The sequence below is a fragment of the Phasianus colchicus genome, chromosome 10, assembly GCF_987193195.1.
Source record: "Phasianus colchicus chromosome 10, bPhaCol1.hap1.1, whole genome shotgun sequence".
NCBI classification, from domain to species: domain Eukaryota; kingdom Metazoa; phylum Chordata; class Aves; order Galliformes; family Phasianidae; genus Phasianus; species Phasianus colchicus.
Genome location: NC_143445.1, coordinates 12,265,496 through 12,290,330, shown reverse-complemented (window position 1 = coordinate 12,290,330; position 24,835 = coordinate 12,265,496). Strand labels below are relative to the sequence as shown.

At 38.1% G+C, this 24,835-nt stretch overlaps 1 protein-coding gene and 1 long non-coding RNA gene across 6 annotated transcripts in view; both read left to right on the top strand.

Annotated features, from left to right (window-relative positions):
- Positions 1 to 5,427, top strand: part of PLOD2 (procollagen-lysine,2-oxoglutarate 5-dioxygenase 2) — a 48,448-nt gene extending 43,021 nt beyond the window's left edge. For both annotated transcript variants that reach the window (XM_031596278.2, XM_031596279.2), the window contains 6 exons: positions 421 to 534; positions 919 to 984; positions 1,957 to 2,061; positions 2,929 to 3,075; positions 3,296 to 3,421; positions 4,243 to 5,427. In XM_031596278.2, coding sequence (XP_031452138.2) covers positions 421 to 534; positions 919 to 984; positions 1,957 to 2,061; positions 2,929 to 3,075; positions 3,296 to 3,421; positions 4,243 to 4,398 — 714 coding nt within the window. In that variant the 3' untranslated portion in view covers positions 4,399 to 5,427. The remainder of the gene's footprint in view (positions 1 to 420; positions 535 to 918; positions 985 to 1,956; positions 2,062 to 2,928; positions 3,076 to 3,295; positions 3,422 to 4,242) is intronic.
- A 6,480-nt stretch (positions 5,428 to 11,907) lies between these two features.
- LOC149916609 (uncharacterized) lies at positions 11,908 to 22,740 on the top strand. Of its 4 annotated transcripts, XR_016469635.1 has the most exons (4): positions 11,908 to 12,912; positions 13,631 to 14,557; positions 19,238 to 19,631; positions 19,895 to 22,740. It is a non-coding gene; the product is annotated as an uncharacterized LOC149916609 (long non-coding RNA). The 4 variants fall into 4 exon arrangements; XR_016469636.1 differs by lacking the exon at positions 13,631 to 14,557 and having other exon boundaries at positions 11,922 to 12,912; XR_016469634.1 differs by lacking the exon at positions 11,908 to 12,912 and having other exon boundaries at positions 12,945 to 14,557.
- The last annotated feature ends 2,095 nt before the right edge of the window (positions 22,741 to 24,835 follow it).

Here is a 24,835-nt window from a genome sequence, read left to right as displayed (position 1 = left end):
TTTCCAGTACTTTTTCTTGTTTAGCTTGTTTTTTCAGTATTTAAGCAGAAACTATACTTTTCTTCATCAGTTTGAGAGTAGATACTGCCAGTGTGTCTGCTTAGATTTTCTGGAAAACAAGCAATCACTTCACTTCTGTTTTCTCTTTTCTTTGTTTTTGCATTATGAAGAATATATGTTTTGGTTTAACTTGCTTAATGAATATATTCAATCAATGCTTATAAACAAGAAATCATGAACTCTAGTTTGTGACTATTGTGAACCATTTGAAGAGTTAAGACATTTAATGAACAACACTTGTATAATGTTTTTGTATGGATGTGATATTTTATTAAAGAATTGCAGGCATAGAGACTTATAAAACATTGATTTTGCTACGATGGACAGTTTTGTTAATGATGTTTTCTCTGTTTGGTGTAGGGTGTTTTCATGTACATTACAAACAGACATGAATTTGGAAGACTTATCTCCACAGCCAATTATAACACCTCCCACTACAACAATGACCTCTGGCAGATATTTGAGAATCCTGTGGTATGTTCCTTACAATCGATTAGAAAGTTATTTATTAAAAAACCAAACAAAAAACAACCTTATATCATTAACTACTTTGGACTTAAAGACTTTACATGGAAAATATTTAAATAAATAGCGCACAGCATACATCTAGTGCAATAAGTGGTGTTCTCCACCACCCATTTAATATCAATTAATCAATTACTGATTACAACAGTAATGAGAAATGGCCCTGATGAAACAGTTTTCACAATTTAGGTATGATGAGATCCAGTTCTTCTGTGATAATAAGAAATGGTTTAATTGTTTCTTGTGCTTTCAGTAGGGCCCGTGAATAGAATAAAATGATTTTCTTCTTTCATTTGAATGAATTCTGAATATTTTAAAATCATTCTTTTTCAGGACTGGAAGGAAACCTACATAAATCCCAACTATTCAAAGATCTTCACTGATAATATAGTAGAACAGGTGGGTATAAATACTCTTTGAAAGAGACAAGTAGTAGTAGTCTTATTTGTGAGTCTGACGTAATAAATTGGCATACAGCAATTGTTTCCATGTTAATGCTATTTTGGTTTGTGGCTGAACAGTTTGAGGTTTTGGACCTCTAGTGAATTTGTCACTGAGAAAACTGAGATAAGTCCAAAAAATAATTGCTATATTGCTCAGGATAATGGAATTGTCCAAGTAATTGTTTTCTTCAAAGTAAAATTGTAATTAATTCATTAGAACAAGCTAGTACAACCAGCAGAAAACATAATTTTTGTTAAGAGATTGCTGTTGCAAAGCAAATGTAAGGCAAGCTCTTAAATACGCTTTTCTTGCAAGGTTGTTTTTCTGCTTTGAATTCTGTAAGGTCTGTAGCTATGAAGGCTTTTGCCGGATACTTCAGTCTTTTTCTGTCTGGCTGGCTGCTTTCACATAGCTTGTCTGTAAATAGCACTTCCAAGATAATTCTTGAACCAGTCTTAGACACTTATTTCTATGTCAATTATCCACAGTCATTTAATGAACTTTGTTTAATTAAGCAGCCAGGATAAACTGCTTTTGTATTTAAAAGCATACTAATTTTAAAAGTATTTTTCTTAATGAGCCTTGTGTGAATGACTAGATTCATCACACAATGCACAGAATGTTTGGGTACAGTGACAGAGCTGATAATGCTGGGTTATGACTTATAAGGTAGCTCTTAGTTTTTGCTTCATTCTGTCAGAGTACACTTGTGGACCATGTCAAAATATAATTATTTAAATGTGTGCAAATTATGACACAGAAGAGAATTGCTGATTTTTTAATTTTTTTTTTAAATTTTTTTTTTTTTAGTGACAGAAAAGTGAAAATATCCTTGGAATGAGATGTTTAGCAATTGAAAATAAACTTAACTGTTCTAACAACTTCACTAAAAGAGATTAATATAGATTTCATTTCATCTTTCCATAGCCATGTCCAGATGTTTTTTGGTTTCCCATATTTTCTGACACTGCTTGTGATGAATTGGTAGAAGAAATGGAACATTTTGGACAATGGTCTGGTGGAAAACACCAAGTAAGTGTCAGCCTTTATAAACATGTCCATACTAAGAGAGTACATTTATAATAAGCCACAGCATGCTGCAATAAACAAAGTGTCTAAGAAATGCTAATAACCCAAGACATCTGCTGTGTAGAGTAAAATACTGAATTTTGTCTGCTATGCAGTTTGATGTTCAGTATATTTAGAGACATCCTCAGTTAACCTTGAACTAGAAAATTCAGACACTAACAGCAACAGCTGCTGTAGTAGTTATCCGAGTTACCCAGTGGTGGCTGGTCTTTAATAATTCTTCGGACTTTCTCTAACGTCTTGATTTATCAGACTTGTCCCTTGTATCCACAGACATTATGAAGTACTGTGTTAGTACTTGCACCAGGCTTGAAGTATTAACTACTGCTTAAATCAAAGTTTTGAGAACAGGAACATCTGTCATTTTCACAAATATTTGGAAGGAGATGAATTACAGTCAAGGTTTTACTGCAGATTGGAGCCCCCAGAGAAACTTTTTTTTTAGCATACTTTTAAGATAAAAGCATTTTAACATGTTTATTATCACGATGAGTTGATGCCTGTACTCTAATCTAACTTCTATTGCGTCTAAGTCTCGATAATTAAAAATGGTACCTAGTGAAATCCTTATTTACAGGCAGCATGTCCAAATATTGACTCACCTTCTAAGAACTGCCCAGTTCTTGCCCATTGATATCTCAGCAATTTATATCATGGCAGTTGGCTGTGAGATTATTGTGCATCAAGCTCAAATACGCCCACTAAAGCATTACTCTGCAGTTTTGTGATTCTGCAGATTCTACATATTTGTAGAAGTGCCAGAAGCATTCCATGCTCATATTTCAAAGCTATTTATGGTGTTTTCGTTAGGACAGCCGTATTTCTGGTGGTTATGAAAATGTCCCAACTGATGATATCCACATGAAGCAAATTGGACTGGATAACGAATGGCTGCACTTCATAAGAGAATTCATTGCACCAGTAACATTAAAAGTGTTTGCTGGTTATTATACCAAGGTACGTGTTTAAAAGCTGCAGATAATTTCTAAATGGAATAAGTAGTTCTAAGTATTTTATTGAACTGTATGCTTTGTTTGGTGAGCTAACAAGTAATGTAGAAGTATTACAGATGAGTGTTGTGTTCTTAACTGATTTTTAAATAAGCAAAGAAAACCCACAGCCCTTTGTATGACAATGAAGTTCACGTGTTGAAGTCTGACTTTATATTTTGTTGCAGGGATATGCTTTATTGAATTTTGTTGTAAAATATAGCCCTGACAGACAACGATCGCTCAGACCTCATCACGACTCCTCTACATTCACAATCAACATTGCACTCAACAAAGTAGGAGAGGATTTTCAAGTAAGTTGGCAAGTTATTTATTGAGCTAAAAAAAATCATCCTTTAAGTGTCTAATATTGTTTCCAAACAAGAACCCAAACAGACATGCTTAAAGACAGTGCTGAAGGGGAAAATATGTGTGACACAAATTGAGATATACTATTGAGTGGTGTTTTGGAGTACTAAACTTTCTCAGTTGCGGGATCCGTACCTGCTGATGAAGTCAGGTTGAATTAGTCAAAATGGCTTCAGATGGTGCTGAGAAGAAGTTTAAGAAAAACTTCAGAGATGTTCTTTTTAACATTTTTGAAACGCTTCATCTTTTTGCAGTAGAAAGTAATTGTTTCAAATAATTAAAGTATTAGCAGGTTGAATAAGCTTCTCTTTGCGGCATCCTTTTTTTTAAGTATTTTCCCAGATTTCTTCCTTTAGAAAACAGTGCTTCAGTTTGAAACTGACAGTTGGAATAATTTATTTAAAATTTAAGTGCTGTCTTGGGTGGAGGTGGATGTTGATTTGCTCCACTCTTATATTGCCTACACTACTGTTATTGATGAACTGTTCCTCAGAGATGCTGATTGAAAGAGGGAATGTTAAAGAGAATCAAAAAGAAATCTTTTTTTGTTGCTATATCCTGCTTGTTACTTATTGTTCTGAAGGTGATGTCATTTTAACAATATTGCTGCAGTGGTTTTTTTTTTTTTTCTTTGCTTTTTGATTAAAAAGGACAAATCTTAAAAAGTCTATTATTAATAATTGTGGATAAATATAAAGAAGTCATATAAAAACACAGGTAAATGAGTGTAGTGATGGGGTTCTTTTTGTTTTTATTTTTGCTACAGGGAGGTGGATGTAAATTTCTTAGGTACAACTGCTCCATTGAATCACCAAGGAAAGGATGGAGTTTTATGCACCCAGGAAGACTCACTCATTTACATGAAGGACTTCCTATCTTGAATGGCACAAGATACATTGCAGTATCATTTATTGACCCTTAATTTTATTGTTTTGCCCTCTTCAACATCAGTGTTTGGTTCCTTACATAAACATTTATTTATAGTTTTCTTCTGGAAGATGGTGATACACGAAGTTACTGTTCCCAGACAGCAAGGTTACTTTGGGCTAAAAGAATGAAAAAAGAAACTGTTTTTAAATTGTTGAACATTTCTCATATGTGCTCTGAGCCTTGAGTTACAAAGTAAACGTGTCCTGCTTATTTTTCCATTCTGCTGTCTTGAAGAATAGGTGAGGAGGGAAAATGGAAAAACATTTTATAATTAATTCATTCTTTGTTGGGAAAAAAAAAACATCCTATATGCAAAATTACCTGAAAAAATTATTGTGGTTTCCATTCTGTAAGTGACCCACCTGAAGTTGTGTGATATGTGTATTTGGTACCAATCGATTAAAAAACACAGCATAAAAACAGTATGGAGTGAATGTCATATACAGTCATTGGGAGTCAAGCAATAACTCCATCAGCTGGTACATACTGAAGGGAAAACAGCTTGGTAACATGTCGTCTTAATTCATTTTTGTCATTAGAGGAGAAAAAAAAATTGCAAAGAAGGAGTAACAAATAATTTAGCTAAGAAAAAATGTTTTTATCATTTGTTTTAAGAACTCATCCTCTTGGAAATTTATTTTTCTTCACCAAGTGACCTTCCTTTCAAATGAGTTATTTTTCTAAATGTGTAATTGCACCCAATTGATGCTAGAAATCTGATGTTTATTTTCACAGTGCTGATAAATTCTAATAGCAGGATATTTTGTAAAGACAATTTTCTATTATTTAAAATTACTTGAATTTTCTATCAGGAAAATGAAATTGCAGAAGCCTCTTTTAAACCGAAGGATCTTAACTTGCCATTTGTTTTAAAGAAATCCATTTCAAATAATCCTACTGTATCTACTGTTTGTAATTTAAAGAAACTTGAAGCAAACTATCTCAAAGTCTACCGTGCCAAGATGCACAATGTGTTGGAAAAACTTGTGAAAAATAAAAGGTAATTTTAAATTAAATGTAACAGCTTGTTACTTGACTGTATTAAGTAGTTCTTTATGTTGCCATTGTTCCTACAGTAATTATATTTATTGCTAAGTATTTTCAAAGGAAACGTAGATATATTTGGATTGCTAGGAGCTTCTTGAAGTGTTGCCAGGCTTCAGCCCATTTGCTGTGTTATTAAGTTGCTTCTGTTAGCTGGTACAAATGCACCAAAGTCAAACAGGTATATCATATCACACCTGGAGTTTGTTGAACTTTCAGAAGCAGCCCAGCAGTGTGGATGTTTCTCATCTTTTTTCTTTCTTTAAGTAGAAAAGTTTCTAATAATCTGAAAGGATCACTTACGTGCTAATATTTTATGATGCTTCGTATCAGGTTTCCTAAACAGAAGTTCTGTTTGGAGTTGATAGAGGGGTGAGATTATTCTGCTACCACAAAGTAGCCTGTCTGCTTATTTCCCTGTTCCGTTGCTCTTAGGGGAGTAGGTTGTAATGTGACTTGAAGTTACACTGAAGCAAATACGGCAAAATGTAGTGGTTTCTACAGTACACTCAAGTGAGCTTGTTAAGAATGGTTTCTCACAGGAAATTCTTTGCTTTCTTTTCATTTCTCTTACAATTTCAACCCTTCTCAGTTTCAGGCTTGCATTTGGAGATCGATAAATGTATTCCCAGCTCTGTTTCCATAAGTGAAACAGCTCCATCTTAGTGAGTGTCTGTGGACGTTTATGTAGCCTGTGCTTAGACTAATGTTGCAGAGCAGAAAGTCTTCAAGACTTCAGAATGAAAGCAGCTTTTGTTAATTGCCTCTTTCTGAGCATTTGCCTGCAGCCTGTGAGGCTGACTCAGAACGGGGGAATATTTTTACCACTGGAACAGTTAAAGGTAGTTTAGTGTTATGAGTGTTGAAAAATGAGCAACAAATGAATAACCAATCCTTTAATGAAAATATGGGAAGGTTTTAAACAGAGAGATCTTTTTTTTTTTTTTGTGAGTTCTTTTATGCATTATTTTTACTCCTCAGTTGTATTAGATATGGAATATTTTTTCTTATCTGTTTTTCCTCTCAACGTAAGTATTAGGACTTGCTTATTGCTGCATCTACTTGCATCTACTAATCAACTGTCAGATGAAGCACTATGTTTAATACACGCTGGTTGGAAGGGAAAATGTTTACCATGCTCACATTTCTAATTTTTTTTCTTTTAAAAGAAGTTTTTGCCAAGGTTATCTACTCTCAGGTGGACAGCAATGCATATGGAGTTGCCTGAATTTACTTCTTGGTAGTAACAAACACCAGAAAAAGATTTTAACTGTTCACCCAAATTAGTTCTGAAAGCTTTGCTGCATTGTCTGAATGTCTCTATGCTACCTCAAGCAATCAGGATTAGGAAATTATTGTTAATTTTCATTAATTTTAAAAGCACTATAAAAAAATTGAGTTTCCTAACAGTTTGTTTTGGGACATTTATATGTGCATTGGAAGGAAAGCAGCAGCTTGAGTCCCAGCAGTGTATGAGAGACCTTGGGAGTGCAGGGACATGAAGGTGCTCTGCAACAAAAGAGACATTTGTGAAGTATCTGGCTTGTTTTGCTTTCACCTAATTTATTTTTTTGCTGCTACGTACTTGAATTTGAGATTGTGATGGGGGTAAGAAGCAGGAGATCATCGTATTGATGAGTTCTCAGCTTTTAGCTGATAATAATACAGCTTGTCTTTTATTTTATATTCATGAACTATACTGACTCTGATACTCCTAAGAAGCGCTTGGGATGTTTACACTTTTAATATTCTTTAATATCACTGTTTAACAAGGAATTTCAATGTTTACTTGTAGCTTAATATTTTATTTTGTTTTTCCTGACTATTACTGTGATCTGATAGGAATGAGACTGATAAGCCCCAAAGGAAGACAGATTTCCAGTGAGGCAATAATAATGAAATCAATCGGATTGTACCTTATTTATTTAAAGGCTTTTCCCCAGTCTACTGTATGCATTAATTGAGTGTCAATTCAAAGCAGAGCTTTGACACTGTATGCACATATGAGTTTTGTTTTTAATTTTCAGTTTGAATGAATTTGTTCAGATTTTTCTGTTTGGCTGCTGTAATGAAATTTTAAAGGAACACATGCTTTTCAGTTACCTTTTGTTTCTACCTTTTGTGGTCTTCATGGGTTCAGTTCTGAATGGAGTAATTACTGTGAAACTTTATTTTCTTTTACTCATTTACTTGCGTGGCAGGGTAGAGTGCTCTTCTGTTTTTCTGAGTGCAAGGGAGCAGAATTCTCTGTCTCGGGAGCCTCTTGTGATTGAAATATCAGGTAAGGCACTTATTTCTTTATTAATTCTTTTTTATAATGGGATTGTTGTTTGATTTTATGGTGGAGTATAGATTAGTGGGGAAAGCCTTTGCAAAATGCATTTTGAGAACCAATATTGAGTTTTCAGACCTACAGCTTGCACTGTTGGATGAGTAACTCCACTTCAGACACTCAGCCCCAGTGGTTTTCTTCCTTCAGCTGCTGCCAAAAACTTAGCAAAACAAATAATTTGGGAACTAATGAAGCTTACCATCCTCCCCAGCAATACTGGAGAGCCTTGCAGTAACATTATTGATTTTTCAAAATTCAGTTCTCACATCCAAAAATAACATCAAACACAATTGGAGAAGAATGCTTCTAGCATCTTCACTGAAACGTATTATTTGATAGCTGTGTACTTTTTTCCTGTAATGCTATACCTGTTTGACATAGCCTGTTGAGACCTGCTTCAGTACATCCCACTTATGGATTGATGGGTATCTTTCAGTGCTTTTCTGGAAGTAGGGAATGAAGGAAGATGAGTCAGTGTTCGGTAACCTCAAAATTCATCCCAGCAACCTGCAGCTGCTGGCACAACTGCTAAGCACATTCCTTGACTGTGGAGGAGGTCTGAGAAAGCAGTTGATTTTCTGACTTGGTGCTAAGGCAGCTACACATATAGAAATGATCATCATTTTCTTTATCTCTAAGTAATTTATTGCTTTTGGAAAGTAAATGTTCTGGAGTGAACTTCACTTCAGAAAAGCAACTTTGGCTATGCTTATAGCAGTGCTATTTTGCTCAAGAAAGAAATGTGAGATAAACTTATCTAATAAAAGTGCATTCATCTTAAGTTATTTATTAGAGTAAGGCAGGAATCGAAAGGCGGTGTTTCACTCAGTGTGCTTACAGCCCATACTGGCATCAGCACAACTTCAGAAGTAGCAGAGCTGGGACCCAGCCGGTGTTGGGGGTGTAGATGGATTGCATCGCAGGCAGCGCTTCTTGGTGGTGCTGCGCCCACCGGACCTGCACAATTTCTTGTGTCTGGGTCCTGAGCGTAGCTGGTGTGCATGCTTGCTCTGCTTATTACTGGTCTGTGTCTGCTGAACGTCCCTAGTGCCTGGGTTGGCAAGGCAGCTGCATAGTCGCATAGCGAGAGGGTTACTCAGGGACTTGACTTTTGGCTTGAAACCAAAATTCTTTCATTTCCAAAAATTTTGCTTAGTTGTGAAAGGAGTTGCTTAGCTGCTAATGGCTTTATACCCTTCTGATTCCTCCCTTTCTGGAGAGAAGGTAGGAGAGTATATTTTGTAGAAGCTGCTTCCTTGCCATAAAGTCATTAGTACAGACAAGGCATGAAGATATTGCATTTTCACAGATTCAGTTGCAATGGCAATTAATGTGAGCAATGCTTTAAGCCCATGAGATGTTTTACAGTTCTTAATACCTTAAGACAGCGGGGCTTACTCTCCAAAATGGGCTTGAAGGCTTTAGGCTTTAAGCTTTCTCAGGCTTGTGTAGCTAATCTCTCACAAAGTGCACTCACACACAGGTGGTGTGTCAAAATGAGGTATGTAACTCTGTATTTAAAAAAGCAAACAAAAATATACCAACAAAACCCCTTTATTTTTAGACAAGTAATTTTAGTATTCTTCGTTTTTAAATTAAAGCATATTGTTCCCTATACATTAAGAAAATTGCCAACTTCACGTAGTATAGCAGCAGAACCTGAAGCATTACCATTCAGGACTTCATTCAAGTAACTTGTTGGCTGATAATACTTGCTATTGCTCTGACAGAGAAAGGTGTATGCAGCTGCTGCTGTTTCTGCTTGAGTGATAAGTCTGTCTCCATCTTCCCACAGTAGTAAGATGGAGAGATGGAGCTGGTGAGGGTACCTGTGAAGGAACCTGACACATATAAAGTGCTTATAGAAAATATATCTGGCTTTGTAAGGATAAACTTTTCTGGTATTTTAGCTCCTGACTTACAACAAGTCTCTGTATATATGGGAGGGTGAGGATTTGTGGAAAGGTGAATGCATTTATTTTTTTCTTTTTCCCAGACACTTCTAACTTGAGCACAGTGCCAACTGGAAGGCATTTCTGTAAAATGTCCCTTGCTGAGTTTAAAGTCCCAAAAGCATGAAAGTATTGCAACATTTCAAAGGAAGGATCACCAGCATGAAGTAGGCACGATGTGTGAGAAGTTGAGGCAGAAAGTATTAAGTATGAGCTGCTGAACGCTACATTCTATGTTTGGAAGCAGTGGGTGTTGAGTGGGCAAGTGCACAATGCTGAATACTGGCGCAGCCAAATTTAGAGACTTGTCATCTCTGAATCACTTCTGCAAACTGAGATTCATTGGAGATCACGAGCAACGTCAAACAGTTGATCGTTCTTTAAAACACTACCACGTAAATTAGGGCAGACAGTCACGGCCCTAATGCCTAAAACATTTTGCATTAATTTCCAGACTTGCATCACCTCAGACTTCTTTTTGTACTGTCATGAATTACAGATCTTAATAGTATTATTTGCAAGAAGAGAAAGTTCTCAGTTCTTGCACTTCAGCCATAGGCTTTAATCTCTGTGAGAGTGCTTTGGCCACACAAGTTATGAATGCTTCGTTCTCTGACTCTTGATCATCATTCAATTGTACACATTGCTTTCCAACCTGAACTGTGCAAAGTTGTCTCATACATTTGTTAGATGCCAGCATTCCAACTCAGTCAAAAAAAAAAACAAACAACAACACAGGTTTGGCATGTACAGTGGTTAGGAGCAAGGGAGGCAGAGACAAGGGATCTTTGTTTTAAAGTGCCCTTGAAGTGTAAAATTTAACTGCTGCTTCTGTGGCAATGAAAGATGCCTTAGTAGCAGAACTGATGAGCTATTGTATACCTGGAATATAGCTGTGATGTGATTCTCTAAGGAGCATAGAAGATATTTCTCAGTGACCTTGTATGAGCAGAAACCCATCTTTGCTCTTTTCCATAGCCTGGTCTTTTCAGCAGAAGAGATGTTTTTTTATTGCACTCCTCAGATTTGGAAAAAATGGGAGGCACAGGAAAGTACACAGCCAAGCTTGATTTTATCTAAATATCACTAGAAATAGAAACTTTCCAGGAACTGGCCATTTCACGTTAGAAGAAATTCAAATGGTAGAAGTAGAAAAACGAGGCATCTTTAGCTGAATGTGAAGGTATGGGATATGCTGTGCATTTGTCATCGTTAAGCAGACATAACATACCTGAAGGTGGATAACAGACGTGGAAGGCTGAATGGAGATATCAGCGTATTTCCAAAATAGCTGTTCAGGTGTTCTTGAAATGTTGCTTGAGCAAATAAATGGTTTTATTCTAGCCAAGTTGGTCCCGTTCTTATTTACTTTTAGTCTGAAAGGAACAAAAACACATTATGAAGCTATAATGCCACTCAAATGCCGGAAAACAGAAGCTTATTTAAAAAAAATAAAAAATAAAAAAATTGAGATTATATTGCAGAGGAAAGGAAAATTTTGGAACTATTAAGACATCAGAACTGCTCTCTGCATGGAGTATTTTATGAGCAGAGCCCTGAGGAGACACTTAAGGAATGTCGTCAAAATACCGCAGTCTGAAGGTCTATTTTTTATTTTATACAAACTTAACTTTATTTTAGAAATAATTCTCAAAATAAAATAAAATAAAATAAAAACTGAGAAAGTACTCCTAGCTGCAAGCTTTCTTTGTAAATGCTCTTCTCTTCGAGGACAACAAAAATGTGTGAGATGAAAAACATCAGAATTCAAATACAGGTCTGGATTTCCAATCTTGGTGCGGGTGCTTAATGGTGCTCATGCCTCGCATTAAAACTCCACAGTCAGGAAGTTATTCTATCCTAATAGTTAAACAAAAGATGAATGTTAGAAGTACGGTTTTCAACAGATTTAACATAAGTTTTCTGAAAATATAAAATTGAAACTTCCTATTCTCAGATATGGGCAGTGAAGCTAAAAGTGCAGGATGGCTTTCAATACATAGTATTGTTCAAAGTATTGATTAAAAATTAATTTACTTTTTAAAGAAGGCAGAGCCAGGAAAATGAAAAGTTTACTGAGGTTTGTGTTGCTTTTTATACCTTAATTGTGTATTAACTGTATTGTATCATTGTCTATTAATATTTTAGAAATACTTCACGTTAGACATTTTTCAAAGTTCATTTATTTTTCATGGGCTGTTCCAGTTCCTCTTCGGATAAAGAAGAAAATAAAGGCTTTCCTTTAGAATTTGAATAGTTTGATGTAATTAAAATGTTTGTTTTTCAAATTTGAAGGTGGAAATATTTCATAATTTATTTATGAAGTTTACCTTCCAGTAAAGAGAGAATTTGAGTAAACTTGATAAGAAAAAGAGTTATTAACTGAAGGAAAGTTCAGATAAGGTAAGAAATCTGGTTTTCACTGCATCATTATAGAGTGTTTTACTACACTGTGAGTTTTGCGTTGTTTGTTTTTTTTGTGTGCGTTAATTAGGGGACAAAGCAAGGAAGCACATATAGTTCTTGAGCAATATAAGCCACTGGAATACAGAAATGTCTTAACACACGAGAAGTAATAAATAGATAAAATACATAACTTAAATATGCAGACAGGAAGAAACTCCTGTAGGCAAAGTATATCCAGTGTCCAGCTGAGGTTGAAGGAGGTCTGCAATGAGCAAAGCTCATGTTTTGTGCTGGAGATGCTCTCAGAATTGTTTGATTTCCGTACCTAATGGGACATAAATACTATGTGAGAAAGAAAACTGCAGCTCTTTGTTAACACAAAAGGAGTTGGTCTCATAATGAAGAAAACATTTCCTTTCTTCACACAGAAACCTTTATACCTTTGTACATATTATAACTCATACATGAATACCACTACAGTACAGTTACTTTTACTTTATAAACATAGGTGGGATTTTCTTACCTATAAGTAGAAATACGAAATACTGTTTCTGTTGTTTCTTTTCTGATGTTTGTCTGTACATGAACTGTTGAATCACGGCCTGAACCTCTGATTGATCACCTGAGGCAAGCACTGAGTCAGCCGCAGGAGCACAGGTGAAGGCCTGGCTGCACATCTCCTGGACCCCACTTAAGGGCTGACTGCTGCTGTGGAAGTATCTCATCCTGGAGGTTGCTCCCTTTGGAGTTTTTTTGCAAGCCTAGGACATGGGTGAGCATTTTCATTTATTTTTGATTATCTCATTCCACTATGATAATCCTTCTAATTATGCAACATGTAAAATACCAGCCTAACCACACCACTCTACTAATTGTGTATTTGTTGATTGTACAGTCTTCAAGCTGAAAATTTTATGTATGGTATGCTATACAGTAGTGCTGCTTCTTTACTTTAAACTAAGCTAAAGAAGCTTTTCTGGACTGAATGAATCCCACTGAATATTTGCCTATGAAAAATCTTTATAGTCAACTTTACTGTTTTTTTTAATCTTTTCTAAATACCCAAGAAGAGATAAGAGCATTTATTCCTAATCATAGAAATGTTTTCTGTTCACTAACAAAAGTTGCAGATTCAAAATAATTATTGAGGAAAACTGGAAAGTGTTTTGTTTTGTTTTGAAGAGGGAGAAAGGAGGAGAAAAAAAAAAAAAAAAAAACAACCCGAAACTTTTTAATTCAGTGGAGCCAAGTGGTTGTGTATGAAGTAAAGATATGCATCTTCATGCATAAAAATGGAGTCCCATAGTAGTTAAAAAAAAAAAAAAAAGTTGAATGTAGTAGGACTGAGTAAGCTACTGACCAACACTGCAAATCATAAATAGCATTAAGTATAGCATCCTTATTTGTATCCATTTGCTAGACTGTAAGGAATGGTGCAATGGATTGCTACTGTTGGAATTAGATCCTCTTCTATCTTTCATTCTGCTTAGAGGCTGATTTCTCAGTGAACGTCTCTGCTGCTGTTTGCCACGTTTGGTCAGTGGGAGCGCTGAGGATTATCCGTAAGACAAACAATAGGAAATCTCAGAGGTGGTTTTGTTTTGCTTTTGCTTTCGTCCTGTAACATGTTTACATTTCAGCTTCTTAATCAGTTTGGTATATTATTATTGTTGTTACTTTTAACTTTACTGTGCTGATTTCTCCGTGTGTTGCATGGTGAAATGTTTCGAGATACGAGTACTAAGGCATGGCATTTCTTCGCATTTTGTGCCAACTTCTTTCCTGAATTCAGCACTTTCCTAAATGCTTGTGGTCCACTGGTAAAGTGATTACAGACATGCCTGCAGTCTTTTCTTACTGCACTTCACTTTTTTTCAAGTTCCTGGAAATTGGTTGTAGATACAGAGCTTCTTTCTGCATTTGCACCTGGCCTGAGCTCAGAATGTTGGTAGCCCTCCATATAAAGTGAACTTTGATAAAGAGAATATTCATCCTTTTCAGTCAGCTTTCTGACCTCCTAAGTATTGAATTACGAATGTTTTTCTCCATAGTAAAATGCTGTGGGAAAGGAGCAAACACTCCAAGCCAGCTAATAGCATTGGCAATATAAATGATACTTAAATGGGAAGTATAGTTTCTGCATAGAATGCTCCTCCAGGATCCAGTTCCTTTCTTTGTCTCTGTATGGAAACTGTTGAGTCGCAGCCTGAACCACTGATTGATCACCTGAAGCAAGGACTGGGTCAGCTGTGGGAGCACAGGTGAAGGCAATTCACCTGTGTGACTGGAAGGGGTGTAACCTGGTTTGTCCCCTCCTAGACCCCATTTAAGGGCTGACTAACACTGAGGGAGGAACATTTTCTGGAGATCCCTCCTTTGTGGAGCTTTTCATTGTGAGCCTAAATCTTTGGATACAGGTGAGCATTCCTTTTCTATTTGTTCCTTTGCCATCTCACTACAATACTCTTTCCAACTGTACATTTGTTGACTGTACAGTCTCCATCCCTTCTTCAGTTCAGACGTGTGTTGTCTAACCAAAAGCTGAAGAAAAAGTTTCCTTACCTTTCTAGACAGGAAATATCTTCCAGACAGCAGGAAGACTTGCACAGATACAGGGTGAATTCCTTAGCGCAGCCACAGGCTTGTACTTATCTCCCAGGAAGTAGTTTGAAGAAGCATTATAAGTGTCTGAACTGAGCTTCTGCCCTCTGTGAGTTGGAGTGTGTTATGCTTTGGCTAAACTGGAATGCATAGAGCTCAGAGAAATCCCTCTGAAGCGTTTGGCTGTGCTTAAGTGCTCATTTTATTTAGGGGTTGGTGCAGAAAGCTATCAAAAATCTCAAATTCACTAAGTTAAAGTCAAAAATAAAAGCAGCAAAGAAAAATGCTTTTAACTGTTGAATAACTTCTGAGGATTTTCATAATATTCTGGCTGCTGAGCTTCTTGTTATTTCTTATGCTTGCTTGGCTAGGTACAGAATAAATATACTACAACAGCATCTCTTAATCTGGTGGTTACTTAAGGCTGCTTGCAAGAATAGGGAATAGTGATACTTCTGGTGTCTGAAAACTAAAATTACTATTTATGAACAATGAAATAAGAAGATCTCTTTTGGAGATCGTGTCCCAGATGTCTGAATTTCAGTGTATCTGATCTGACCTTTGTCAATTCGATTCCATTTTATATTTATTCTATAAACTCTGTTCTGCATTTGCTGTATAGGTCAAAGTATTTAACGTGATTAATAAAAGCATGAGCAGATAGGGATAGTGGAAAGAAAAACTGCTTTGCCATATGTACATATGTTTCCCGGTGAAAAGTTGAAGATAAAATAGTGTCTTTATACTCTGCCTGCCATCCTGTGGCCAAACAGAATTTTACAGTTGCTTATTAAAAACAGAAAAGGCTCATCTTTTAGAGTAGGCGTAATAACTGTGAAAAAGCTTAATAGTTAAGACATAATTTTGAATTTCAAGTCTAGTAATGTTCATTTGTGGACAGCATGCATTTAGATGCATGTGCCTTCAAAAAAGGAAAAATACTCGTATACCCATTTTTTAGGTAGTAGTTGCAAGCTATTCACTGAGTGGGAATGAAGTAGTGTGCTCATACAGCAGTACTTTTATAGCCTTTCATCAAAGCATTTCATAAGTAGAAGGGAGAACTGAAGATCAGAAAAAATGATTTGGTCATTGTGTTTGGCTCCAGGTCTGGGAAGAGACAGCAGCGTCTGTTTGCAGCCTTGGCTCTGAGCTGCAGCTCAGTGACTCAGTAGCCAGGCGAGCATCCGCAGCCTTGCCCTGCTCCAGCCTGGGGGGACAGGAGGGGGCTGCGGGACGGGACGTGCCTCAAATACCAGACACAGCTCCCAGCCAGCTCGATGCACAAAGCAGGAAGTGAGAGAAACTCTCCCAACATGCTGCTGTCTAGTGCAGGCTCTTTTCCCTGGTCCCATTCTGCTCCTTTCTAAAAATGTCTCTTGGTATGAAACCAAAATCTCTGGTCTGCTGGAGCCAAGAGTGGAGCTGGCCAATGCAGTGGGAGCATCTCTTTCCTTCCCTGTCCTGTCTGTGGGCAGCACTGTGCTGCCCTGTGCAGCACCGCATCTTCCACACCCTGGTATTTATGCACTTGTTGGGCATGCAAGTGAAATCTCACCACTTCTGACACACCTGTTTGAATATTTACTTTATACAGGGGCTGTGTTGTACATGATAGAGTAAACAACTTGCTTATTATTTTCCTGATGTTGGTTGGATTTGTCTTTTGATGGTGCATGTGGTAGAGACATAGGAACCCTTTTGTAGATCTCTAACTATTTGTTCAAGAGAAAATAATTCATCTCTGTAAAACTTCATCTTGTTACTTACTCTTTTAAAAATCAAAGCCCTGTTTGGTTTTCTTTGGATATTTGAATCCTCTATCAATAAAATAGTATCAAATATTTTAAGTGACCACTGATACATATGTTTGTTGCTACTTTCTCAAAGCCAGGTTTAAAATAAATAAATGTGTACTTTAAAATATATCTGTCCTTAAAAATAAATTCCACAGAGCAATTTCTTAAAGTCTTTGACAAGAAAAGTTCAAGAGGTAGAGAGCCTTTGAGATCTGTTCTAGGCAGATATTTTCCTACTTATTTTAGTCAAGAAAAATCAAAGGGAGACTTTGTTACCTCTCGGTGAGCGGGTTAACAGTTTGTGTGGTCTGTAGACTGCAGAGAGAAAGACAAAATGGCAAAATGCTATGTACCAAAAACTATAAACTTCTTGGACTATTCTGTTTGATAAAAGTTCATACTTAATAAATAACTTTATTTCCCTTCTGCTCTGGGCTAGATTATGAGCCACTGACTCTGATAGCGCCAAGATTACTTTCTATCTCATACATTTTTCCCTTGGCTGAGTTCAGTTGTTTTAGTGTAATTTATTTGTCAGAGGAAGTCATTACTGGGATAAGAGGCAATTTCTTAGTAATTAAAGCCAGTCTGAATTTTTTGGATTGGAAGTTGAATTCACTAGTTCAGCAGATCAGAGTACACAAGTGTAGAATCTTATTAGGGATTAACTCCTTCTTCATAATGACCTGGTTTGGGGTCACACGGAACATATAGTAACTCTCTTTTAAGTTAACCAGGAATTGCTGTGGTTGCTTGTACTGACACAGGTTAAAATGGAGAAAGAACAGATTTCTTTAAAAAGAAAGCAGGTTGCTGAACGTGTTAACATATGCTGAGCAGCTTTGTGCCACATGGCAGCACTTTCATACAAATGCCATCCCCTCTGTCCCACTGGGGTCGTGGACACTGCCAGTATGATTTAGGTACTCTGAAAATACAAAGCAGTTCTTTAGCAATGAGAACTTCATTGCACTGGTGGCAAGTCCGGAGTTTCCAAGCAGAGCTGACGTGCACCCAGGGCTGGTAGGCTGGTAAGGCAGGTGTCCATTCTGATAGCCCTTCAGAGTGATCTGCAGCACAGGAGAGGTGGGAGCTCACAGCTGCTGCATCTTGCTAGAGGATCTGTTGGTATTTTGCTGTGCTGGGCCCAGGCAACAATGCTGGGCAACAACGGAAATGTCTTACTGCTGTCTTTGGGCCTTGCCAACATTTACAGCAGTAGGCACATGAGATGTTCTTCAGCTCAGAGTGAATGAAACCTGTAAATCAAGAGCTCTATGCCTTCTAATAAAGCAGCTGCTTACTCTTCAGATCTCACTTCATTTCAAAAATCTCTAATGTTCCATTTCCAAAATGTATGGGAAGTATATACCCATCAAGGCAGTGCTATTAAGGACAAATAAATGTCTTCACGTAGTATATTTTATTTAAACTGTAGTTTGGATGAAGTTACTTCCAGCAATGGCTTTTTAACTGGAGGACTGAGCTAGAGATTAAACGAATGATTCAGAGAAGGAATAAAACCTGTGGAACTCGCTTCGAGCAGGGCTGTGAAGAAGGAGTAATTTGCCCCCTGCTCTGTTACACAACCTGAAAGTAGATTAAAGCACCTTCAACTGTGCAACCAGCTCCTCAAAAAGCTGTTCCTATGGAGAACAGGCACTGTATTTTTGTGAGGGGTGCTGGCTCCTATGTGCTGTGTCTGCAGCCTGCAGGACCACAGTGGGAAGATGCAGACCAGGGCTTGTCTCAGAGGATATGGACTACAAGTTCCCCCAGAAGGGATAGAGAAGGAAGCAGCACCCACCACCACCCTCTGGAGCCCAAGTTGGGAGGTGAGCAATGAGAAGCAGGCAATGGGTGCTTTTACAGGCAAACCAGGCTTTTACAAACAAGCAGCAGCAAAGTTCTGGAAGTGGTGTGGATCTGCTTTAAACATTTGCCTCTGCTTCAGCATATTTTTCTTGCCTGCCAGTCTCCAGCATACGTTTTAATTTGTTCTATCCACCATAGTCATATATATTACAGAAAAAGTTTCCAGAGATTTTTCACTAATTTGGCTCTGCATTATCCTGATGCTTAATCAATGGATTGGTTGTTACTTACCATGTAGAGCTTAACTGTTCAAACAGCTGCCTCTTCTCTAGCTCTTGTGGAGCTTTTTTTTCTAGCACTTTATTCTTTCTTCATTCCTCTAGCCACGTATGTACTTTTTCTGTGAGTCTTATTCTGTACAGATGCCCCAGTGGTGATCTTTGAATGCAGACAGGGAAAAACCCCTTGTCATTAATACTTTCCCCCTCGTTGGCAGCAAAGCACTTGACTAAATCTCTGTTCTTTTCTGACAAGAATTGCTTCCAGATGTTTTCTTGGTGCTCCTTTGTTGGTTGTGTTTGGATTGTTGCTTGATCATTAGCACTCTGTTTTTGAGCCGGGAGCCTTTGACTTGGTAGCGACAAGACACAGACCCAAACCTCAATTGTCTGACCTCAGCTTCCTCAGCCTGAGGTTATGTTTGGCTTTGAGATTTTGGTTTGGCCTATAGAATCAGCAGGGCTCCGTCACAGAGTTCAATTCTGAATTCGGATGTGGCATTTACCAATAACACGACTACACAAGTCACTGCTTCATGTTGACTATGGGTAGAGGGTCAAACTTAATTCCTAAATTTTCAACTCTTTTTTTTTTTTTCTTGAGGACAATGCTATGGGCAACTTCCATATACTGTGACAATAAAGGGCCTAGAGGTCTGAGCCCTCTTGTTTTGCACCAGAAGTCCACGGATACCATCTTAGAGAGGAGGAGAGTGTCTGGGTAGGCTGGAAGCAGCACCACCTTTCTCTAAGGCCTGCAGCACCCACAACACAGAGCTGAACTCAGCGATGGTCCCACTTGGGGCTCTGGGTCAGTCTGTCTGCTGTCACTGAAATGTTCTGGAAGGAAAGTATAGCCAGTGGTGTTCCCTAGTAGTTTTGATGTGGGAAGAAGAACCGAAAGATCAAATGACTTCAGGTATCCTGTGTTACTCACAACTCTCACCATTCATGCATCACGCATAAGAAGAGGAGCATGTGCCTTTCTTCTATACCAGGTAATCCCATCCCATCTCCTGGCTGGGGCTTTCAGCATGCAGAACTCGCTTATTAGCTTCCCAGTCCTTAAGGGCTGTTCTTGATTCGCAAGTCACTGGGTTTGCAGCATTTCCTACTTCCTGCTGGTGGGAATTTTGCCCCTTTATCTTCTCTTTGCGAATTGGGAGGCTGATCTAGCTGTGTGCCATCCCCCAACAATTCAGTGGTAGGGAGGGGAGAGACCTTCATGAAACTGAGGAGAAAAAAAAAATGTTTTATACAGGGGCATCATCATGATTGAAGACACCATTGTTGGACACCAGCAGGAGGAAAAGGATGACACAAATTCACTCCACCAGTCAAATATGCTGAAAACGCTGAGAAGAGTGGATCATTGTTTCAGCAAACTTAAAGCATCACCTTGCTTCCCTCAGTTGGAAGAAAGTCTGCATAAAAATACCATATTGTAAGCTGTGGTTACTTTGGCAAGATGCAAATGCTTACTACTATGGCTGAACTGGAGCAGATTTATGCTGAGAGGAGCCCAGAAGTGACTAAATCTGGGGAAAGATATCAGGTTTACTTAATTGACAGGGACTTGAATCCTTTGCACACAGATGACTTGAGCTGGCAGAGGTGTGAACACAGCAGATTTGCCTTCTTTTGGCCCACAGGAGGGCAACGTTGAGCTGCAGCTGAAACAAACAGGACTTGCCAAAACAGGTGTGCAGTTTAATGATTTAAGAATTAATGAAATAAAGCAAATTAGCTAATTTAGAGTTGTTACAGGCCATGGCTATTTCTTAATGCATTGATCTGCCTCCACTCTGACTCTGTGTTTCGTTGATTTGTGGTTAATCTGTAGTTGCCCTAAATCACTTTGTCATCATTGACCAAAGAGAATATATTATGAACAATAAGGCATAGTTGTGTGCTAGATGGTTTGTTTTTTTTTTTTTAGTTATTGTCATCCTGAACTGTGTTGCACAGTAAATTGTTATACTGAGGGGGAGGAGGACTGGGGAAGGATTATGATTTTGAATTGTGGAATTACCTAAGAGTGCATGTGTGTTAAGGAAAGCGTTACAAGAACTGAGAACACAAACTGTATGGTATTGATAATATGAAATTAATATTTGGAGAGCAACATATCAGCTACAGTATTTTAATACAGGTGATTTTCAGTAGTCTTGGTAATGTAGCAAATATAACTGCACAAAGGTTTTTGTTCAACAACAGCTTGTAGTCTATGTACATACTGATCATAGCCTGGAGCCAGGTTCTCAGGGAGGCTGAAATTCCTGATGGAGGAGAAGCTGAGAATTGAAGTTTGAGATAAGCCAGGGCCTAAGTGGCTGAGAAGCAAGATCAGAGGGAGTTTGGCATCAACTTCTGTCTGATGCTTTATATATGTGTTAAAAACATTTTTTTCCAGGTACAGCTAGTGGAATCCCTTACAAATAGTAGGAGGAGCAGAAATGGAGCATAGAAAAACACTGGGAAATACATGGAGCATCCTGCATGCCTCAGAGCTAATGGAAGGAGATGGGAGCACCACACATCATGCTAAAGCATAGTGGACACAGCTGTGTTCTTGCAAGCTGAACAGGACTGATATGTTCTTAGATTTAGTTTTTAAATATTAATAGTTATTATGGGCATACAGAGATCACCGAGTTCATTGCCACCAACATTTCACACTAACACACTGGAACAGATGGCATTCAAGGCCAGGCTGAATGTGAAGTTTTTTTTCCCCCCTTCCCAGTAATAGAAGCTAAAAGAAAGACTTTCTCAAAGTGAGAACCAGGGGTATGTATCAAGGTATGAGTTTTATGCAAAGTTAGCTCTGCAAGAGGAGAATATTTGGAGTCTCTTTTTTACGTTCAAAGCAGGAATGAATGAGCTAGGGCCTCCTTCCCCCTTATTTATTTATTCCCTCCTGGAGGTGTGCAAGGTTTATTGACATACACTGAAATAGCTTTGACAGGGCATTCTAGAAGATGGATTGATGTGTAAATGATACCTTCTATTATTTTATTAGAGAAGTGATTGTTGGGGTATGAATCACTTCTAGTTTAGCTGGAAGGAGGTACGTAGGTTACTATAGACAGTAAAACCAGCTCTCTGTAGATGGATGTTTTGGGAAACTAGCAATCTTGCAAAGACTCATACTGAAGTAGAACAGACCTGTGCCCATTTCATTCCTTATCAGCAAATGCCCTTATTGGGTCCTTGGGAGCCAGATGTGTGTTTAAAAACCATTCCTAGTCATTATACTTTACTGGAGAGGAAAAAAAAACATTCTGTAACTGGTCTGGCTTTCAACCCTACCTCTGTCTCCTCAACAACAGTTTTGACTGTGGTATCCTGGCCACGACAGTAAGAAGTGTATGTTGTATCACATGCCCTTACTCATTATTAGCAAATGGTGAGTACATTTAAGAGATTAATCTGAATAAAGGCATTTAAGCATACTTTTCTCAATTTTTTGATTGCTTATGTGGTAGAAGAGTTCAGGGGGTCTATCCCAGTCATTTTCATCCTTTTACTGCTTTATCCAAATCCAGTAAAAGCATGATGTGGAGACCTTCCATAATCATCTACCTGGATTTCTGTAAAGCCTTTGACATGGTCCCTCACCACATCCTTCTCTCTAACTTGGAGAGAGCTAGATTTGAATGATGGACAGTGCAATGAATTGGCTGCCTGGACACAGCCAAAGGGTTGCGATCAATGGTTCTGTATCAGGGTGGAGGCTGGTGACAAGCAGTGTCCCTCAGGGGGAAGGGAAGAGGCAACAAGAAAGAAAGGGAGATGGGAGTAAGAGAAGCAGGGGGGGAAGAGCAACAAGAAGAAGGTTGGAAAAAAGGGGAACAATTAAGAGAGAGGGGTGGAGAAGAGAAGGAGATGGGAATAAGGGGGTGGTGGGGAAGGCGGCAAGGAAGAGAGTGGAAAAAAAGGGAATGAAACAGAGAAATGGGAACAAGAATGAGGAGAGAGGAAAAGGGGAGCAACCAATAGAGGGGTGGCATACAATCAATAAATACACAGTTTGTAGAGTGGTGTGGTTAGTTCAGGTCTTAGAATTAGAAGGATTATCATGGTGCAAAGAGAAAATAAATAAATGCAAACACTCACCCATGTCCTAGGCTTGCAGAACAACTCCAAAGGAAGTGATCTCCAGAAAGAGATCCTTCCTCAGTGGCAATCAGCTCTTAAATAGCATCTAGGAGAGGTGGCCCAAGGCTCCACCCCTTGGAATTGCCTTCACCTGTGCTCCCACAGCTGACTCACTGCTTGCCTCTGGTGATCAATCAGGTTCAGGCTGTGACTCAACAGTAACCATACACTCCACCTCTTCACAACATAAGAAAATGAATGAATTAACTACAGGGAAAGCCTTCCATAATACAAAGATCCAATGCTTATACAATTTCCTGTTGCAGTGCATGTTAACACAATTTAAGATGAGTGATGATCAGGGTATGGTGGAAGTTCATGCTCTTCCATGGACCAGTGCTCTCCATCAGTCCCACGTCGACCATCACCATGTGTCACACATGATCTAAAAGCAACACTGGAAAGCTTTGATGGCATTTCTTTCCTTCTGGTGATCCTAGAGGCTCAAAGAAAGACTCTAGGGGAGGGGAAAAAAGGGAACAGAGGGAGGGGTGAAGGGGAACAAGAGAAAGAGGGGCAGGGGGGGAAAAAAGGGGGAATAAGAGGGGTGAGAGAGGGCACACCAAAACTTGTCCTCTTCTCTTCATGCTCTGAAGTATGAAAACTCAGCATGCCAGAATTTGTCATGAAAGTTTGTGCTCTTTCTTCACCATCCTTTTTAATAATTGATACTCCTTCCAAGATCTAAACACTGTATTTTTGTTATTTTTGTAGTGACAGAAAATAAAGCCTACAATAGAGATCCACATATAGTTAAAACGAGCAAAAGAACCCTTCTATGTTGCTTTTACTCATCTTTTTAGCAAAAAAAAGTGTCTTTTCTGAAGAAAGTGCTTATCAAAATATTCAAGACATTTGAAAGCATTACAGACAAGGAGTCAATATAGCTAGGAGCAGTGACTAGAAGGAGCACGTGCTGATTTCCTTTCATGGAAGCCTTATGCATTTTCCTTACCTTATTATATAAAAATATTTGCATTGTTAGGGGAGCAGAGCCTTAGGGCTGGCATCTGTGTAATCCTCCGAACACTGAGAGCGGTGACCGGAAATCAGTTCTTGACTGCAGGATCAAATATTCAATGAAGGAGTTTGGCACCACATAAGTGAGCCATAAGACTATAAGCTGTAGTTTACTTTTTCACTAAACATTATTAATACCAGTAATCCACAAACTCAGCATCATTTAAAACTGATAATAGCAGAATGCTGTTAGTTACAACTAATGTAGACCCTTGGCCCTTGAGGAACTCTGTAAACAGAGATGTCCAACTCTAGAAAGTTGTGTCTGTTTTTTTGGTTGTTTCAAAACTCTTCTTTCAGGCGGAATACCAAAATAAGGATTTCTCTTGCATTTCTTTCTGAAAAGAAATCCTACTAGATGTCAGCAGTGCTGGAAACTTTTAACTCAAGTACATGCACAAAATAAGCAGTTTCAGCCTTGGCACCGAGTGCTGGCAGAGACGCTCAGCTGTGTTTTGAAAGGACCACCTCCAGGAGCAAAATACAAGTTCAACAACACAGTTCGTATAATATTTTCCAGTATTTGCTGTGTGTTGGTGATTCTTCATACTTTTAAGATCTGTTCCATCAAGCAATAGAAGGAAATAGAGAAAATAGTGGTGTTTTTTTTGGTAGTACTTTTGAATCTAGATCTCCTTGGGCAGGGCTGGTTTGGGTCTTTTACATTAAAGCTATAATGGTTAAAGCAAGGTATTTTATCAATCCTATCAGCAAAACATTTTCCAGAAAATGCTCTAAGAGGCCCTAGTAAAGGACAAGATTTTGGGTAGATTAGCAACAGTTTAAAATGTTCATTGGGAGAATTATAATGTAATAAAATATAATAATAAATATATAAATAAACTATAATACAACTCAAAGTTGTACAACAGCAACAGTTATTTGGATGTAGTAATAAAGCCTAATTCACAATAGTACTGAGCAGCGAGAAGTAAAGCATGTTAACTGCAATAATTGGCAGAAACATAATAAGATCTACAGGGGGGCCCCAACAGCAACAGGAAGGGGGCTCATCTACACC